The 16946-nt window shown below is 39.3% G+C and overlaps 1 protein-coding gene across 2 annotated transcripts in view; it reads left to right on the top strand.

The window, feature by feature from the left end:
* Positions 1–8212: 8212 nt before the first annotated feature.
* LOC113535291 (zinc finger protein 385B) overlaps positions 8213–16946 on the top strand; it is a 28816-nt gene continuing 20082 nt past the window's right edge. The window contains exon 1 of one of the 2 annotated variants that reach the window (XM_053238570.1): positions 8213–8526. In XM_053238570.1, coding sequence (XP_053094545.1) covers positions 8484–8526 — 43 coding nt within the window. In that variant the 5' untranslated portion in view covers positions 8213–8483. The remainder of the gene's footprint in view (positions 8527–16946) is intronic. The other variant, XM_034309395.2, reaches the window with a different exon arrangement.

The following is a 16946-nucleotide window of genomic DNA, read 5'->3' as shown; positions in this document are numbered from 1 at the left end:
ACACAAGTTCTTAAAAGATGTTTCAATTTTGCAGAAATGCTTTTATGTAGCTGGTATCAAGGCCATGTAAAATTAAGAGTTTTCTATGCTGGTTGTGTAAAAATTTTTCCTAAACATCACTGAAGTAAGCTAATGTGGTGTAAGTCTGGTTACTAGATCCCAAGTTTGAAGCTTGTCAATGCCACAGGCGTCCATGATCAGGTGCCAAGAGAGCTCCATCAGTCACAGAGATACTAGCCAATCAGAGTGCTTGTGTATGTGGAAGAGGGCAGATAGCACTTTCCTCAGAGTGGGTGGGTTTGAAGCAAGACCAAATTGGGGAGAAAATGAGGGTGGAGTGCTACTTGGAACCCTCTTAGATTAGGAAACAGTGATATAGTTCCTCAAAAACCTTTAAGGATTCAAGATTCACCCTTGTGTTAGTCAGTAGCTGAGTGGGGTGTGTCGTGTGTTACTGGCTAAACTTACACACTTAGAATAAACTGAATACACTGCAGTGTGTGACTGAGGCCTACACTACAGCACCTGCACTACATGTACTGAATGTGTGCATAGCAGTACACAGTACATAGGTACACCTGCATCGAGCCTACACTAGAGGGTGCTGTGTACTTCTGTCTGTAACACACAATGCAACATTACACAACATTTAATGTCATTTTCTCCAGATTGTGTGATGTACTGAAAATAGATAGAAAGCCAAACAGGCTGTAAGAAAGATACATTAGAGGTACATTAGATGGACAGACTTATTTTCATGGCGGGTGGCAATAATTGTGGAGTTATACAGATACATAGAAAAATATAAAATAATAATAGAAATTTAATATAAATAGATAGACATAATGAGTAACACAGTAAAAAAAAAAAAAAAAAAAAAAAGGTAAAACAGTAGTGCAGTAGGTTACTATGAGAGGATCATTCTTGTTAAAGTTACATGTTTAACATTATAAACATAAGACGCCATGTTTTTCTGACGCTGCTGTTTATTTATCCCTGAGCGATGGCTGCTACATCATGTACATCATATCCGGTTTAATGAATGAGCTCTGTGTTTCCTCGGCTCTGTGCGGCACCGCAAAACTAAACTGCTCTGTGCTCCCTTACTTAAAGCCTCACTTCTGCTCTGGTTCGAGCTAGAAAGAAAAAAAAAACATTAAAAATAAATAAATAACTGAAATACAGAGTAGAAGCTTGGTACAGTCGTGCCTTTTTCAGCACTAGCCTCAGGGGTCAGTGAAGAAAATCAAGGACTCAATCAGACCCCGAAAAAAACAAAAAAAACAAAAACCTTATTATAGCTTATTAACATCGCTGACAGAAAATGGTGAGGGAAATTACAAAAGGCGAAATGACTCATCACGCTTCAGTGTTTTGCCATCTGGTTTTTGGAACATTTTCTCCATGCCTCCATTTAGCACGGGCGTTAATGACGGTCATTAAAAAGAAAGCAGCTCTCAGAAAGCCAAAGCCAATCTGCGGCAGCCATTTTGGAACCTTACAAAGGAAAACATTGAAGCAGAGTCGGTTTGAGAGCACAAACACAATCAACCTCAGGAGTAAGAGCAGTGTATTTGGAGTTTTTTTTTTACACTGCGGTATCCCGTCAGGAATTGTACACAGCTGCATTAGCCTAGCTTACTAACCAATTTGTGTGGTAATTAGCTAGCTGGATAAATCAATAGCAGTGTGCAGGGATATTAACATTTATCTAATGTATTTAATCCAGCTGACGGGGTAATGTAACGTCACTGACAGAACCCTGAGAATATAGGGCTGTATTTAGAGTTGGCAAGTCCACAAGTTATATTAATATTTGTGTGGTAATAATGTTTTTGTGCAAATTACCTGCATGTAGCATCTGATACAGGGGTTTTCATTAGCGTCTACCTTTAATTACAAGCATGTCTGGAAAAAAAATCAGATGATAGAAAATGCTGGCTGAATACTCAATACTTTGCTATTAAATGTAATACGATGTAACATAAAAGCAAGAGGCTAATAATATATGAAGGAGAAGAGTGTTGAATTAAATCTAACAGGAGTATATTGCCATTATATTGTTGCATGAATAGTCCTAGTGGTAATTATCACATTAATCACTGGTTTAATTTAACAAAATGGCTTCCACACTCATTATTCAGCAGCACATAGAATAGCACTTGATCCAGCACATCCTGTTATTTAACATTTTGTTACATTAACTTAAAAAAGCCACAAGATACTTGATTGAAGTCATGAAATCGTAATATGTGTGTGATGTAGGACATTTTATCATGCTTGTAATATTATTGTGAGTTGTTGAATTGATAAAATAATGCCAGCGTTTTGGTTAATTTGATGCTCCGCTGTACGTTATTTCCTAACTTTTAATCCATAAAAAATTCTGTCCTCGAGACGTGTCTGATTAAGATGTGTATCTTGACGTCATCCATGTAAAAAAAAAAAGGTGGACTTTAAAAGGATGATATTACTATTTAATTAATAGTATCACATTTATGCATTTGATATTGACCTCAAATGGCATTCCATAGTGTTTTGAGTGTATTTACAGCCAAAACATACATTTCAGCGTGACATCAAACTGTCAGACAGTGGCGCTGGACTTAACACTGCTCCTCACTCGAGCTGATATCACGCAAGAAAAATGCGCTTAAGTTAAACGACAAAATTCTGCATAGCTGAGACACAACTCAGTTTTAGACAAACTCTGTTTTAGACATAAATTTCACATAACGTCTGAAAAGTGTTTAATTCTGTAGGTACATCTGACATACTTAAATATACTAATGTGCACAAATTTGGTATTAAATCTTCACTAAACATACGTTCTGTATGTAACTCAATTCTGAATATGACCTTTTTTACTTTGGTGTAGGATCCTGTGAACAAAAAGTGCCTCTTAGTCAATAAACATGACCAAAACTTGCCTATTTTCACAGAAAGAGATTATCTGACTAACATGGCAGATAACCAATCACAGATTTTGTTTACTTACAAATGTATTTCCTACAAAACTCTTTCATAATTTTTAAAGAAGTTTTAAGAACAATGTTCTTAAAGTTTTCAGAACAATGTTCTTAAAGTTTTCAGAACAATGACTATATCATGCTCCATTAAACTCATGGTCACGGTGTTCAAAAGTTTGTTTTCCAGCTGGAAACCAGCACCAATCAGATTGTAACCTTCATCATTCTGAAGATTGTGGCCAGAAAAGTGCACAAAAGATATCACATGGTATGTATCCTACGGACGGGGCCTCTGAGATAGAGATTACCATCACATAAGTCTACCTGAGAAAGTAGGAGGAGTGTCTGTGGAGGATATCAAGTGGTGACTTTCTCAAATTTAAAAATAAACTTTGAAATCAAACCAGGTGTATCTCATTTGATGTTGTCTGTGGTGCTGCTGTTTTTCTCTCTTAAAGTGAACTATTAAACATAAGACAAAGCAATTTTTTAAAGGCAGTGTTTGTGATTCCCAAACAAAATGGTGCAAAGACTTTAATCCTTAATTTAAGTGTGAATTTCTCTCTGGGATTAATAAAGGGAATGTAGGACCTTGGGAAAATAACAGCTGTATGCAGGGAGTGTAGGAACCTGATAACATAGGGCTCATGGAAAACTGTATGTATATCATATAACCTTGTGAATTAGGACCCTGGGAACATGGGGCCCTGGATATGCGCCTGTGTAACATAGGACCTGGGAAACTAGGACCCAGGAATATATGGAAATGGGAGTAACATTGTCCTGGAAGCAGAGGTCCCTGTGAATATAGGACACCAGTTTTGAAACTTGTGCTTCTTGGAAAACGGTCATGGAAACCTGGAATTTTGGGAATATAGTGACATGGGAATATATATTTCTATATTATGCTATCTCCTGTATCTACCAAATAATAAGGAACTGATATCAGTCTGTACCATGTACAGAGGAAATACATTATACGTGTAGAAGCACACACCATCAAATATATCATTTCTGCTGCCCAGGTCAAGTCTGATGTAGGTGGTGCACACTTCTGAGTGGTTAAGACCACAAATCAACTAGGGCGGATTGGAACGTAGGAATAGTGAATCAAAATTAGAACGCGATACGAGTCAAAACGGGGTGGAAATTATTCAGAGTCGGGCAGATGGTGGATGCTAAATTTAACGAGAATGTAAATTCGGTGGAGAAAAGTTTTGTGTGTGCCAGAGAGACAGAGAGAGATGGTAACAGCTCAGGTCATATACGTAAGTGGAGAGAACAGTGGCTGTCTCTCATTATTACACACACACACACACACACACAAGCACAGTTCCTGCTATAAAATGAGCATCTCATTTGTCATTTCGCACCACACTTTTGCTTGTCCCCATCTCACACCCACACACACACACACACACACACACACTTCCTTTAAATGTCTAAAATCACCGGGCTGACTTCAAAGCGAGTTGCCAAGGTAACCAGGTAAGTGGAAGTTGATTAGGGCGCCAGTCTTTTGCCAGGCTAGTAACGCAAGAGAGACAGAGTGAGAACGAAACACAGCCATAGTGCAGATGCAAATGATGGCACTTCACCAAAGCTTTGTGTTCAATCTTCTTTGAATAAAATATAAACTTCGAAAGCGAATTGAAGGAAGGGCGAAGGTTTAAATGTGAGCTTAATTTTCTCAATTCCTTTGGAATTTTCTCTGAGCAGTGCAGTTTATACAAGGTGAAGGAGCCTCGAAACAGAATTAGGACACAGCCAGCCTACGCACATCCTCCTTCGTGAGTTTGGACACTTCCTCCTTGGACATTCCTCTCCTACATTTTCACAGTTGTTAAAAATAACTATCACACTCTTCACTCACTACCGTTCCCCGTCCCCATTTTTATGAACACCTCTGAGTTATGACCTCCTCCTCTGAAGGGGCCATCATTAAGTGGGCTACGTCTCATTTTACATCACCCCACTAACCCTGTCCCCTCTCCAGCCACAGCCATTGTGTCTTTTGTGTTATTTTTAGTCTATCTATAGTCCTCCGACTGGATGGATTACAAAAAGTGTCTCACAGCTGTGGAGCATGAGCTTCTTGGCTTCGTCCCAAACCATGCACTGCTGTAAAAAAATAGCACGGCCCCTTGGGTGACATTTACGATGGCATTCTATTACAGGGGTGTCATTTTGATACAATAAAAGGGGCTACATCACAAATCACACTATTGTGCTAAATAGCATATTAGCTTGACATTTTTACTATTATATTTAGTTCAATTTATTACATTTAGTTCTGTTGGGCCGCGTCCCGATCAGCATGTTACCTTGTGCCTAGGCCACTCTACAGTCAATTTCAGATGATTCGCATTAGGTTTGATGCTCAAAACGTGGAATCTCATCAAATTTATTTTCTTACCAAACAATCTGAAGTTTGTCATGTTAGGTATGCGTGCAACACAAAAGATATGGATGTAGTCGTGGCTAAGAAGATTACTGGGTTGACTTGATTTGTTCACGGGGCATCACTAGAGATTTATGGATAGGGGTTAAGACTTTACGAGGGTTGTGGTCACATGACCACATGTCATATGATCCATATACCTGTTTGCAGTGACCAAGCTGCTTATTAGTTTCACCTGTTCACAAACACACTCCTTTAAATAACCCTGTACTTTCACTCAATCATTGCGAAGTCTTGCTCCTGGGTTTGACTAGTGATGTCACTGAGCCTTTTGATCTGTGTATCCGATATTCTGGTTCTGACTCTTCATTGTTCCCTGTACTTCTCTGCTCGAGATCTCACCACTGATTGATGATAAGATCACTCAGTAGAGTAGCTACTATTTATCTCACTGCTCACAAGCAAAATTTTACCTTGGCTCTGGAGGTGTGGTCTAATGTAGGGTAGATCCAGTCATGTGATCGTTTCGTCTGCCTGTTACGCAACATTTTCAATTATCCTGCTGAACATAAGGAAACACGAGAACGTCTCTTTACCCTAAGGGACCATTCTTGCAGCAGGCAGCAGGTGGGATGAACCAGCCCTTGTTGCTGCTTTCTCCTATGGGCTTTGGCAAGATGTGCTCACTGAGTAGAAGAGGGCATTATAACACACTGCACCCCTCTAATGTGCCTGGAGACTAGAACATCTCATTACTGGTCTCACCTAACTCTCCTATTGGTCAAGGACTCCCATGGCTCCAGATATACAAGCCTCAAATCTCTTGTTCAGTTAAGGACATCGTTATCAGGTCTTCATATTGTTTCCACTGGTGCATCAGACATCCTTCCATCACCATAGCATCAACTACAGTTAAGAGACCAAACATGGAACAAGCCCCAGAAATTCACTCATGGTGTTTAGCAATGCCAGAACATGTCAGATATTTTTTCCTCTCTCTTGAAGTTATAAACACAGCTTGTCACCTCACTGAGGAATGGCAAAGAACAAACTCCTCTATCCTGAAGACTTTTCTTGAAAAAAAATCAAATGCACTCATTGAACCCCCAGAACACTGCCGATGGTCAAATCAATTAACAGTAATCTAGATCTTTATGATCTAGCCAGCTGGCTAAGATATGCTAATGTTAGCTAGCACCAAAAGCTCAGTTTGGCAAGAGTAACATAATTACTTTGAGTAATATTTGTAAACTTATCAGGAACCCTCTACCCCACTCTCCTGATGAAATGGAGGATCTGAGCAGGTAGAATTGTATGCATATTGGATGTTGTCCTGCCTCCGGACACAATCACACTAACCAGTATAACCATTTTGGCATTCCATCCATCTATTTTCCACACCGCTTATCCTCTGCAGGGAGCCTGGCACCTATCCCAGGGAACTCAGGGCACAAGACAGGGGACACCAACCCATCGCAGGGCACAATCACACACACAACAGACAATTTGGAAATGCCAGTCAGCCTGTAACACATATCTTTGGACTAGGGATTGCCCTGAGGAAACCCCCAAAGCACAGGGAGAACATGCAAACTCTGTGCACACAAGGCTGAGGTGCGATTCGAACCCCCACCTCTGGAGGTGCAAGGCAAATGTGCGAACCACGAAGCTACCTCATGCCACCCTAGGTAATATTTATTATGATATCTAAATATTTAGGACTCCAGGAGGTGACATTTACCATGATATTTTTATACATCTAGAACTGCTCAACCTACAGGAGTGTGGTTTGGGACAGAGCCATCATCGTGAGACACACAGTTGTGCACCTTCGATGCCAGCCAAAACATTTTTTTAATGAGCCTGCCAACAAGTTTTTTTTTTTTTTAACTTGATGTGTGTGTGTGTGTGTGTGTGTGTGTGTGTCCTGTCTCATTTTACATGTAAGTTTCACAGGAACATCCAGCTCCCTTATCAGTCACATCACTATTTGCAGCCTTTATTTATTTACCTGGGACACGTTAGCTACAGACTTTCACACATACAGGTTTTGCTTGCTGTGTCAGATTTGATATCCACCATGACCCCTAAATTGACTTAACCCAAATGCCACGGTTGTATTTCTGTGCCCTACTGAGGTGCCTCGTTGACTGATGAGTGCTGCTGTGTTTTGGTAATAAATAAAACAATCCTGTTATCACCATTTGAAATATCACCAACCACATCACTCCGAGCTTTAATATATACTGTACATAGCATCACTACATGTCATTTATGAGTAATTCTTCTTTTTCTTCTTCTTATCAGAGTAGATCTGGAGTAGCTAGCTACAAGCCATGATGCTAATAGCATCACTACATATTTTAGCAGCTGAGCTATTTTTTAAAATAATGTAGCTTTTTCCAGTTGGCTAATGAGCAACGTTTTTCACCAACATTATCACAAAAACGCTACACCACATTTTAACTTTTCACGTTACCAGTTCGACATTATTTTTGAATTAAACACATCCGCCTGGAAACAGGTTCGATGCTACTAATTAGTGCTGAACGCACACACGTGCGCCTGAGCTAGCTAGCCGCTTTCTCAAAAGGAGTAGTTTGGCTGTAGCTTAGCGATTTTTAATAATGAGTAGCTTTTAGTTTCAGAAGTTACACCTGCAGTTATGTTGTTCTATCCACACTGAGCTGTTGGGGTACGCTAGCTAGCCTGGTAGCTTCTAAATGGCTACATTAGTTCAGCTGATCATAGGCAGTGATGGAGGGGGTTCACTGAGTGCATTTTTTTCTTCAGGACAGCGAGGTTTGCGGTTTGTATCATGACAAGCTGCGTTTGTAACTTCAGGAACAAGAGAACAATCATGGCAGGAAAATGTCGGACAACAGGGTCTTCCTCACAGCATCGATCCCATCAGCAGCCTTGGAGATGCTAAACGTCGGTCACGTGACCGTGAGCCCTCGCTGCAGGCGGGAATCCCACAGAGCGCGCGCGAGCTCATTTTCCACAGGATCACCGGCTGGGACAGGACGGACTTTTCACTAACGGCGACACACACACACACACACACACACACACACAGTTTTGACTGAATGGTGTGCGATTAAATACTCTAAATGTCCTGTCAGGAAGAGAAAACGGACTGCTCGAGCCAAACCGGTAAGAGAACTAATTTCACACTTGTAACCGTCAGTCAGAGATTTGTAACGGACGCTTTTGGATTTGAATTTCTGACTAAAACTGAGGGCTGAATCTAAAACTGCTCGTGCTCCCTACACTCGCGCGCTTCGTTCTGTCAGAAGCAGCGCGGTTCTGCCGCCTACCTAGTGCACTTTGTATCCTGTAGGGATCCATTTTGGACTGAGCCGCTGTCCTTAAGAAGTTGATTTGGCTAAATATTGAATATGCAAATTTATTTCCCTCAAATGAAAACGGTTTTAATTATTTAAACTGAAAGTTTAATTATAGTTTTAGAGTGTGAAAATGTCTACCTGTTGAGATTATTATTATTATTTTACAAAACAAAACTGCATCTTTGTATTTTTCCTTATATGGACTAGCAACATGCTAACTGCTATAAAACTGGCAGAATTATTTTTTAATTTTCTTATGAATAGAAACAGGGGCTTACTATTATTATTATAAATATAACCTCTTTTGACTACCTCATTACTAATTAATCCTGATAATAATAATAATAATAATAATAATAATAATAATAATAATTTTTTACAGTGTTGAAGTTTGCTGCAGAATGTACCTCAGTGTGTGAATGTAACATGAAGAAAGAGGACATCATCATTATCATCAACTGACTGAATTAAATTTAGTTAGAGCAGTTTATGCTGTTAAATAACTGTTCTGATTGAATTTTATGAGGAAATTGTATAATTTCTTAGCTTATTAAAACGTATGTAATGTCCACAGTCAGCCGAGACATGTTTATTGTAATACAAGTCTATCCAACTCTAAAATATTTTCACCAAATACACTTCCAAATCTTTATACATTTGCATCTACATAATTTCACTTATAACATGTTATCATTTCTATAGAAACAGTTCACTCGCAAGAACTTGCATAGCAGAGGGTGCATATAATCTAAAGATAATAATAAAAGCATTACAAGTTATGTAAAGATGCAGTAGCCGATAACCTGGAAGATATGTAGAACATGATAAACAGCAATTGGTTAAGCCGTGGCCTTAGCAAGTGTTTATTAAGTCGCTGAGGAAACCTGTGTGGAAAACAGACTTCTGGTCCAGAGTGCTTGTTTGTGTTGGCATGCACCTCCTGTCAGTCATTTTATAGACACTATACTGTATAGGCAAGGTAGATCCTGGGGGCGGAGCTTCTTGAACATGACATTTATTAAACATATTAAACATGGAAGGAGTCTCCAGGGTCATGGGAACATGACAGGCTTTGGTTTTTGTCTTATTGATATCAAGAGAGAAAAAAAGACAGGCTGATGAGAGAACAATTGTTTACATCTGCCATAATGTAAGTGATAACAGGAGGTAACTTGTTTTGCGGACGCTCCACTACGTTAAATGTAACTATAAATGGATAAAAATGGATATGACATTCTTTTATTTCTTATGACACTTGTCATTCTTTAATTAATTAAAAATTGTGTACCTTGGGGATGTGCTGCTACAGGATGTCGTGATAACATTCGGCAACACCACACAACCCTGTCCTTGATTATTTTCCTAGAACCACACGTCTTTGCTTTTATTTATCAAGATGAAGATTCACAATCTTATGATTATCCGGTTTTAATTAGATAGATAGATAGATAGATAGATTTGGGTTAAAAAGCTGTGCAAGTGTACAATAGCAACAAAACTGATGGAAATATTTTGTATTAATACTGATTTTTCTTGGTCCACTTCCAAACATGTGTTAAAGTGTCTCAGCTCTGTAGGGAATGACACAAGTGAAGAAACCGAGCGCAATATCTGCCAAGCTCTGTCCCAAAGCTCATTATCCCTTCATCCCTCTCTTCCTCCTTCCCTCAACAATTAGCCCTCGTTTGGTTCTCTTGCCCTTTTACACACACACACACATGCATGCAGCCTAATTCGATGTCCAATTTTAGAGGAGAGGAAGTGACCACTGGCAAGGTGAGCTTACACTCTACACATTTGTAGAAAATACACACACATTTAGCCTCTTAATTGAACCAATTAAAAGTTTATCTGCACTAAAATGACATTTATGGAGCATCAAGACTGGAAGCATCACATCTTCATCTGTCTGTTTACCTGTCTTATTACTCTATTTAACACTACCAAAATACTGTATCTATCTGTCTAGCTTACTATAATAATATTTTACTGTTCAGTTGTCTACCTAAAGCAGGGGTATCCAAACATTTTTCAAAGGGGACCAGATTAGACCACATCAAAATACCTGAGGACCGGTCATCAAATATTATTTATGAATTATGCAAAATACTTTCAGCTTTAAAGATTAACTCTAATTTTTAATACTTGTTTGAAAATCTACTTTAGTTAAAGACTCTTTCAAGAATTCATAAAAAGTTTTTCACTTACAATATTATAATGTTATTAACGTTATAGGTGGATTTTGGCATTCAGAGAGAGAAGCCGCAGGCCAGTTAACATCTGTCTCCAGGCCACATTTGGCCCTGGGGTGGACTTTGGTCACCCATGATCTAAACCATCTGCCTTTGTACTGAACCATCAAGCTACCTCTCTGTTCAACTTTTTATTCAACTACACAACATTCTCTCCAACTGTCTATCCATTATTTTATTATTGTTCTGTCCAATCAACTGTTTAGCTAGCCGTACATCCGTCAGTCCAACCATCTATCACCCATATATCTATCAACTGTCTAGTTATTGTGATGCAGTAAGCAGTGTTTCTGTACCTCTTCCTTAACAATTCCTGTCAAGGGAGCCTTGGTGGAATTATTGCCCTTCCACCACGAATGAGTGAAGCACAATTTTAGTGGCTGTAGTTCTGTGCTATGTGCTGACTGAGTCACTGGCCATGGTGCTGAACCAGTGCTCTAGGTTGATGGTACCACTGAAAAAGACCCAGCATCACAGTTCTGGGGTGCCAGGGCACACTTTACCCCAAGGCATACAGATATACAAGAGAAATGGAATCTGTTTCGAAGGTCAAGAAGGGAAAGGAACCAACTGGTGACTCAGAGGATTGTGTCCTTTGCTTCTGTCTTATGTTGAAAAGGAGCAGAGTCTCTGATGATCATGAAGAACAACATGATAAGTATCTCAGGTCTACTTCTGCCCATGGTAAAGCAAGTTCCTGCCACTCACCTGCCCAAACAATGTTTCTCTCTTGAGGCCTTAGAAGACTGCAGTGATTCTTTAACTCGGGAGCCTGTGCATTTGTTGATCCCTGCCTTGTAAAATTCCATTAGTTCCTTCTGTAGGTGCACAAGGTGCTCCACCCAGTTCCCTGAGTAGACCATGACTGAAAGGTTGCTGGGGCTGTGTATATCCTTTAATGGCCAGATCCTGTTCTACCTTAGCCTGCTTGCTATGCTGACAGCTGTCTTGGAAAGCACTTTTTGCCATGGATGCCTGTCAAAAGCTTTTGGTAAAATCCAGGGTTGGGCTCAGAGTAGAGGTGAAACTCTGAGATCAGCCTGTGGAGGTCATCACAGAACCTAAGGGTTGAATTACTTTGCAGTTACTTGGGCCTACTTGTTTCCCAAATGTTAGCAGATTGATGACGTGAGGACCAGCATCCTGTTCTTTAAGTGGATCTCCTGCAGGTGGGCTCATGCTGTACCTTGGAGAAGTTCCTGCAATATGGGTCCACATATTGCATTCTCTGTACTTACTTTAGTAGTAGGAGGTAGTAGGAGGACAGCTGCTACCAGGCTTCTTTGGATACATCCAGCCATCCACAAGGCCTGTGGCCAAATAAGTTGAATGGAGAGAAACACTAGGCCTGGGGAACATCCCTCACAGTCAATGTCTCGAGTATCCCTGGCACCTATGTTTTAAGAGTTTGGCTACAGTGTCCAACCAGCCTTACTGTCTGAGAGTTTTAGACATTTACAGCTTGCTTACAAAGTGGGCACCCTGGTTGGTCAACATTCTTTTAGGATACCCACTTAACAAAGTAGGAGGAAGGGCACACAGTAGCAGCTGACCCCTTGGCTGATGGTTGCATGAGTAAGTGTAAATATCTACCTTCTATCAACACCTGATGACAGAACAGGTGTTAATCTTAGTTGTTGGTGTTCTGCTGAAGTAAGAAAGATCCATAGCCACCCTCTGAGCCAAATGGCTTGGGTCCAAGTAGGCGTTATCTACTGTTATATTGGTAACATGCGTGCATTGGCCACCATAGTTCTTGCACTTTCTCCTGCACAGTGTTTTAGGTTGTCCTCCATGTGTGTTTTAAGACAGGCTGCCAGCACTTGCGTGACCTGCTGTTGTTGAAGGCCTCTAACAGATGCATTCTGTTGGCATAAACACAGAAATACACAATCTCTGATTACTTACCTTTTTTTAGCCACGGCTTCCAATTTGGTCTTCATGCTGTCTGCTTTCACCACTAGTGTTATATACAGTAAGGCCTTGGGTAATATTACACAAACAAAAACAAGTAGGATGAAGGTTAGTTAACCCCCACTATTCCGCCAATAAGCAATGTTTTTGTGCCTCCAAGTTGAGGCTTCCAGCTTGAGAGATATGATACAGTTACTGCCCACCAACCTTGAGTTTCAGTCTGGCACCACCCGTCCTTAGCTACCTGTAAATCTGATACGTTATTGTTTCTATAGTAACAGCTCATTCACAGGGATGTGTGTTCACAGGGATGCTCCATATAAATGAATTATAAATGTGTAATTGTGTAAATTTAGCATTTATGGAAGGAGTCTCCAGTGTCAGTGCTTTGCAACAGTCAGAGGTAAAGCTGTAACTTTAAGTTAAATAGAGAAAAAAGAGATACTATTGAGGGAACGGCAGTTTATAGCTGCTATAATGTAGGTAATAACAGGAACTAACATGTTTCACAGAGGTTCCACAGCAGTAAGTGTAACTGCAAATGGCAAAAAGTACAACTTGCTGTTCTTTAATAAATAGATTTAAAAAAAAAAAAAAAAGTTGGCAAATTGTAGTGTTTTAATAGGATTAAAACACTTTGGGACGTACTTGGACATTCTTTTATAGGAAAATACCCACATTCTGTGAGGTACCCATAACTCTGCTTCATGTCGGGTTACATCACACCCCCATCACTGCTTTTTTTCCTATAACAGCATGCCCCGAGTGCTTTATATTCTAGTATTTCAGTCTAACCAACCGTCTAGAATGTTTATGTCTACAGATTTTTTGTTTTATATAGTTTAAAAAATAAACTAGTTTTAGATTTTAAAAATTGACAGAAAAATGTCAGGTATTGGTCTCTCCCTAACTCTGCATGTATTTTCTTTTCCTATCAGGTATAAAGCACATTACAGCACTTACTCTGACACACACACACACACACACACACACACATCCTCCCCCTCAAAGCACTGTTCAAAACAGTCAATTACACCTGTCACACACAGGATTACAGCCAATTACATGCAAATCCACTTCTGAGAAAGCTGATGGCGAGAGACAGAGACAAAGAGATGAGTGGATAAATGCAGATAGGGGGTCACATGTCAGAGGGTTAAGATGTGTTACCATGGTTACAGAAGGCTTTCAGTGCAGTAATATCATGAAGTTTTGACATTTTGACGTCATATTCAGCAAGGCAATAAAACTCTGGAGATGAATATGAATTAAAACAATTCAGTACTGTTTTATCTGGTAATAACAATAAGATTAATTATGTAACTCATCAGTTGGTGGATAGATTTTAGATCAGTGGATAGATTTTATACATCTGTGTGAATGATTTTGTGGCCCCAGTTCTGTGTCCTCAGATTTTATAAACAAACTGTTCTGTCTCTCTACACAATCACATCCCATGCGCATTACACATAAAAGCAAAAAAACACCCAGAGACTTCGTTGTGGGGAAAAACTTAAAATTACAGCTTCACTTCTTACTGTTACAAAGCACTGACACTGGAGACTCCTTCCATAAATGCTACTATACTATGTTACTGTTAAGATAGTAACTATGTTACTATAGAAACGATAACACATTAGAACTAGCACATTAATATAAACCTGTGAAATAAATGCTGTTATAGGAACTTAATCAACACCATCCGACCTATCGAAAATTCAGAATTCAACAGCTGTGGTTTTAATAAAGAGAAGGCTTATTAAAATTATGCCTTAGTAAATTGTCTTAAAATAATGACTTGTTCTGCTCTTATACCAACAGCACTTAAACACCTTCTTTTATTTTGTGTTGATTTTGTGTTTAAACAGTTTTCGACATATCCCGCTGGTGCATGTGGTTACTTTCAGTTTCAGTTTTACTTTTCCAGGAATCATTTATATGATCCTTTGTAAATCACCTGAAACATGAAGTGGATGATGTCAGCAGTGCAGTGTAGACATGCGGATACAGGTCAAGAGGTTCAGTAATGTTGTCAGGAATGGGTAAAAATGTGATCTCAGTGACTTTGACCATGGCATGGTTGTTGGTGCCAGACTGGCTGGTTTGAGTATTTCAGAGTTTCAGAACAGTAAAACATATAAGCCCTACTTGACTTGCCAAAAGAAATGTGTGGAGTTGTGAAAAACTGAGTTTAAATATATCATTAGCCTAGTTGTATGTAAACTTTTGGCATGAAATGTATGATTATTTAGATAGCAAAAACATATACCTCTGTTGCATAACACCTACAATTTTCAGACAAAATCAGAACCTTGATAATATGAGAATAATACCATAATATTGCTGTTTGGAGAGAAGCAGGTAAGAGTGAACTGAAGCACATTGACGTAAATGATGCGTCATCACATCCACATCCAGCAATCACCATCAGCTAATATATGGCTGTTATGTAGCTGTTTATTTCTGAGTGCAGAAGAAGGAGAGATTAAACACAGGAGCAGACTGACGACAAATATGGTGAGTAAGAAAGCCAAAGGAGAAAAGATGCAGGGAGTCATGAAGGGAAGTATTGGAATGAACGTATTGAAAAAGAAGATATAGCAGGATGTAGGGAAAAGGAGAAGAATAGACTAAAAAAAACATACCCTAAAATGATACATGGGTTGACGGTCTTGAAGAAAATCAATCCGCTTGTCTCGAAGTCGTATACCTTGACGCCTAGATGAGAAAGCAACTCATCGAGATCAGTACTTGCTATCTGACTCTCACCACCATTGGAACACAAGCTAATCAGAACACCAAACCACCAGGCTGAAAATGTTTCTAGTCCAACAACAAGGAGTGAAAACCTCTGAGAAAAGATTTACATAAAATTTACACCAGGTATGCTGCATGTGCGTTTGAGTAGAGCGGGCTTTAGGCTATGCCATTTCAGCACTCTTTAAAGATTAGTATTAAAACTAGTCACACTATACAACATCCCAGTAAATTCTCAACCGGATTCTAGAAGAGACTGTGCGATAATGTGGATTCTCAGTGTCAGATTATATGATGAAGATCTAATGATAGTTAGTCTAATGATGACTGCTTACGTCATCAATCAGTGTGATCCGGAAATCAGCTCTTGCAGAAAACTGTCTTTTTTTTATCAACGTGAACTTGAGGTAATGAGGATATTTCTTTTTCTGTCCATTTCATTTCTGTTTCACCATCGCCATTACCGTACTTGTGGCTGTTCTGTGAGTTTGCCATCCTCCTGTGGGTGGATTTTAGACAAGCATCAAAGCAGCACTCACACTTTGAGATTTTAATAAAAAATTCTCACGCTGCCAGAACTTGGTCTCAGTTGTAGTAAATTGGCTGCCAGTCACTAAGACGCCAATGTCAACTCACGAACAAAGATTTTTTTTTTTATGCATCTTATTCCTTTCAGTCTTTATTCTTGAGTTTCATTTTCACACTTTGAGTTCCATTCTCTCAGTGGTTAAGAAGAATAATTAGAATATTAAAAATATTAAAACTCCTACTTTTACATCATTATGTCTTCAACCACAATATGCAAATTAGTACTCAATATTTGGTTTCTTAATAAATCAGAGCCAGATTGTTTAAATAGCTCCACAGACTCACTACCATGGTATCTTTATTTAGACCATCACTCTCAAACTCCTTAAACACCCAAGCAAGGGCTCTGTCCCAATCTGCACCACCTATAGTGTATGCTATTTAGCAAACAGTGATTAGCTACCTCAGTGCTTAGCGGCTCAAACAGACCTTTCCCAGTTTTGATGACTGGCTGTGTCCCAAACCACCAAGCCTCCATGCTAAGTACAGAGTGTCCCAAAAGTCTCCATACATAGGAGAAATTAACGCTTTTTAGCACAATGTCTTCCAAAATTTTTCAAATAAATTCCAAAAATACATAGTTTTTATATATATATATATACTGTATACATTTATAAATAGATAGATAGCCTTTAAGAATGCCTTTGACAAAAGAAGAACGTACTGAAATCATTCTCATGGCTGTCATGAGGGAAGCTGTCGCAAGGTTTAACAA

The sequence above is a fragment of the Pangasianodon hypophthalmus genome, chromosome 12 (assembly GCF_027358585.1).
Source record: "Pangasianodon hypophthalmus isolate fPanHyp1 chromosome 12, fPanHyp1.pri, whole genome shotgun sequence".
Classification (NCBI taxonomy): Eukaryota; Metazoa; Chordata; class Actinopteri; order Siluriformes; family Pangasiidae; genus Pangasianodon; species Pangasianodon hypophthalmus.
The sequence above is the reverse complement of the archived record's forward strand: the minus strand, read 5'-3'. Positions and strand labels throughout refer to the sequence as shown.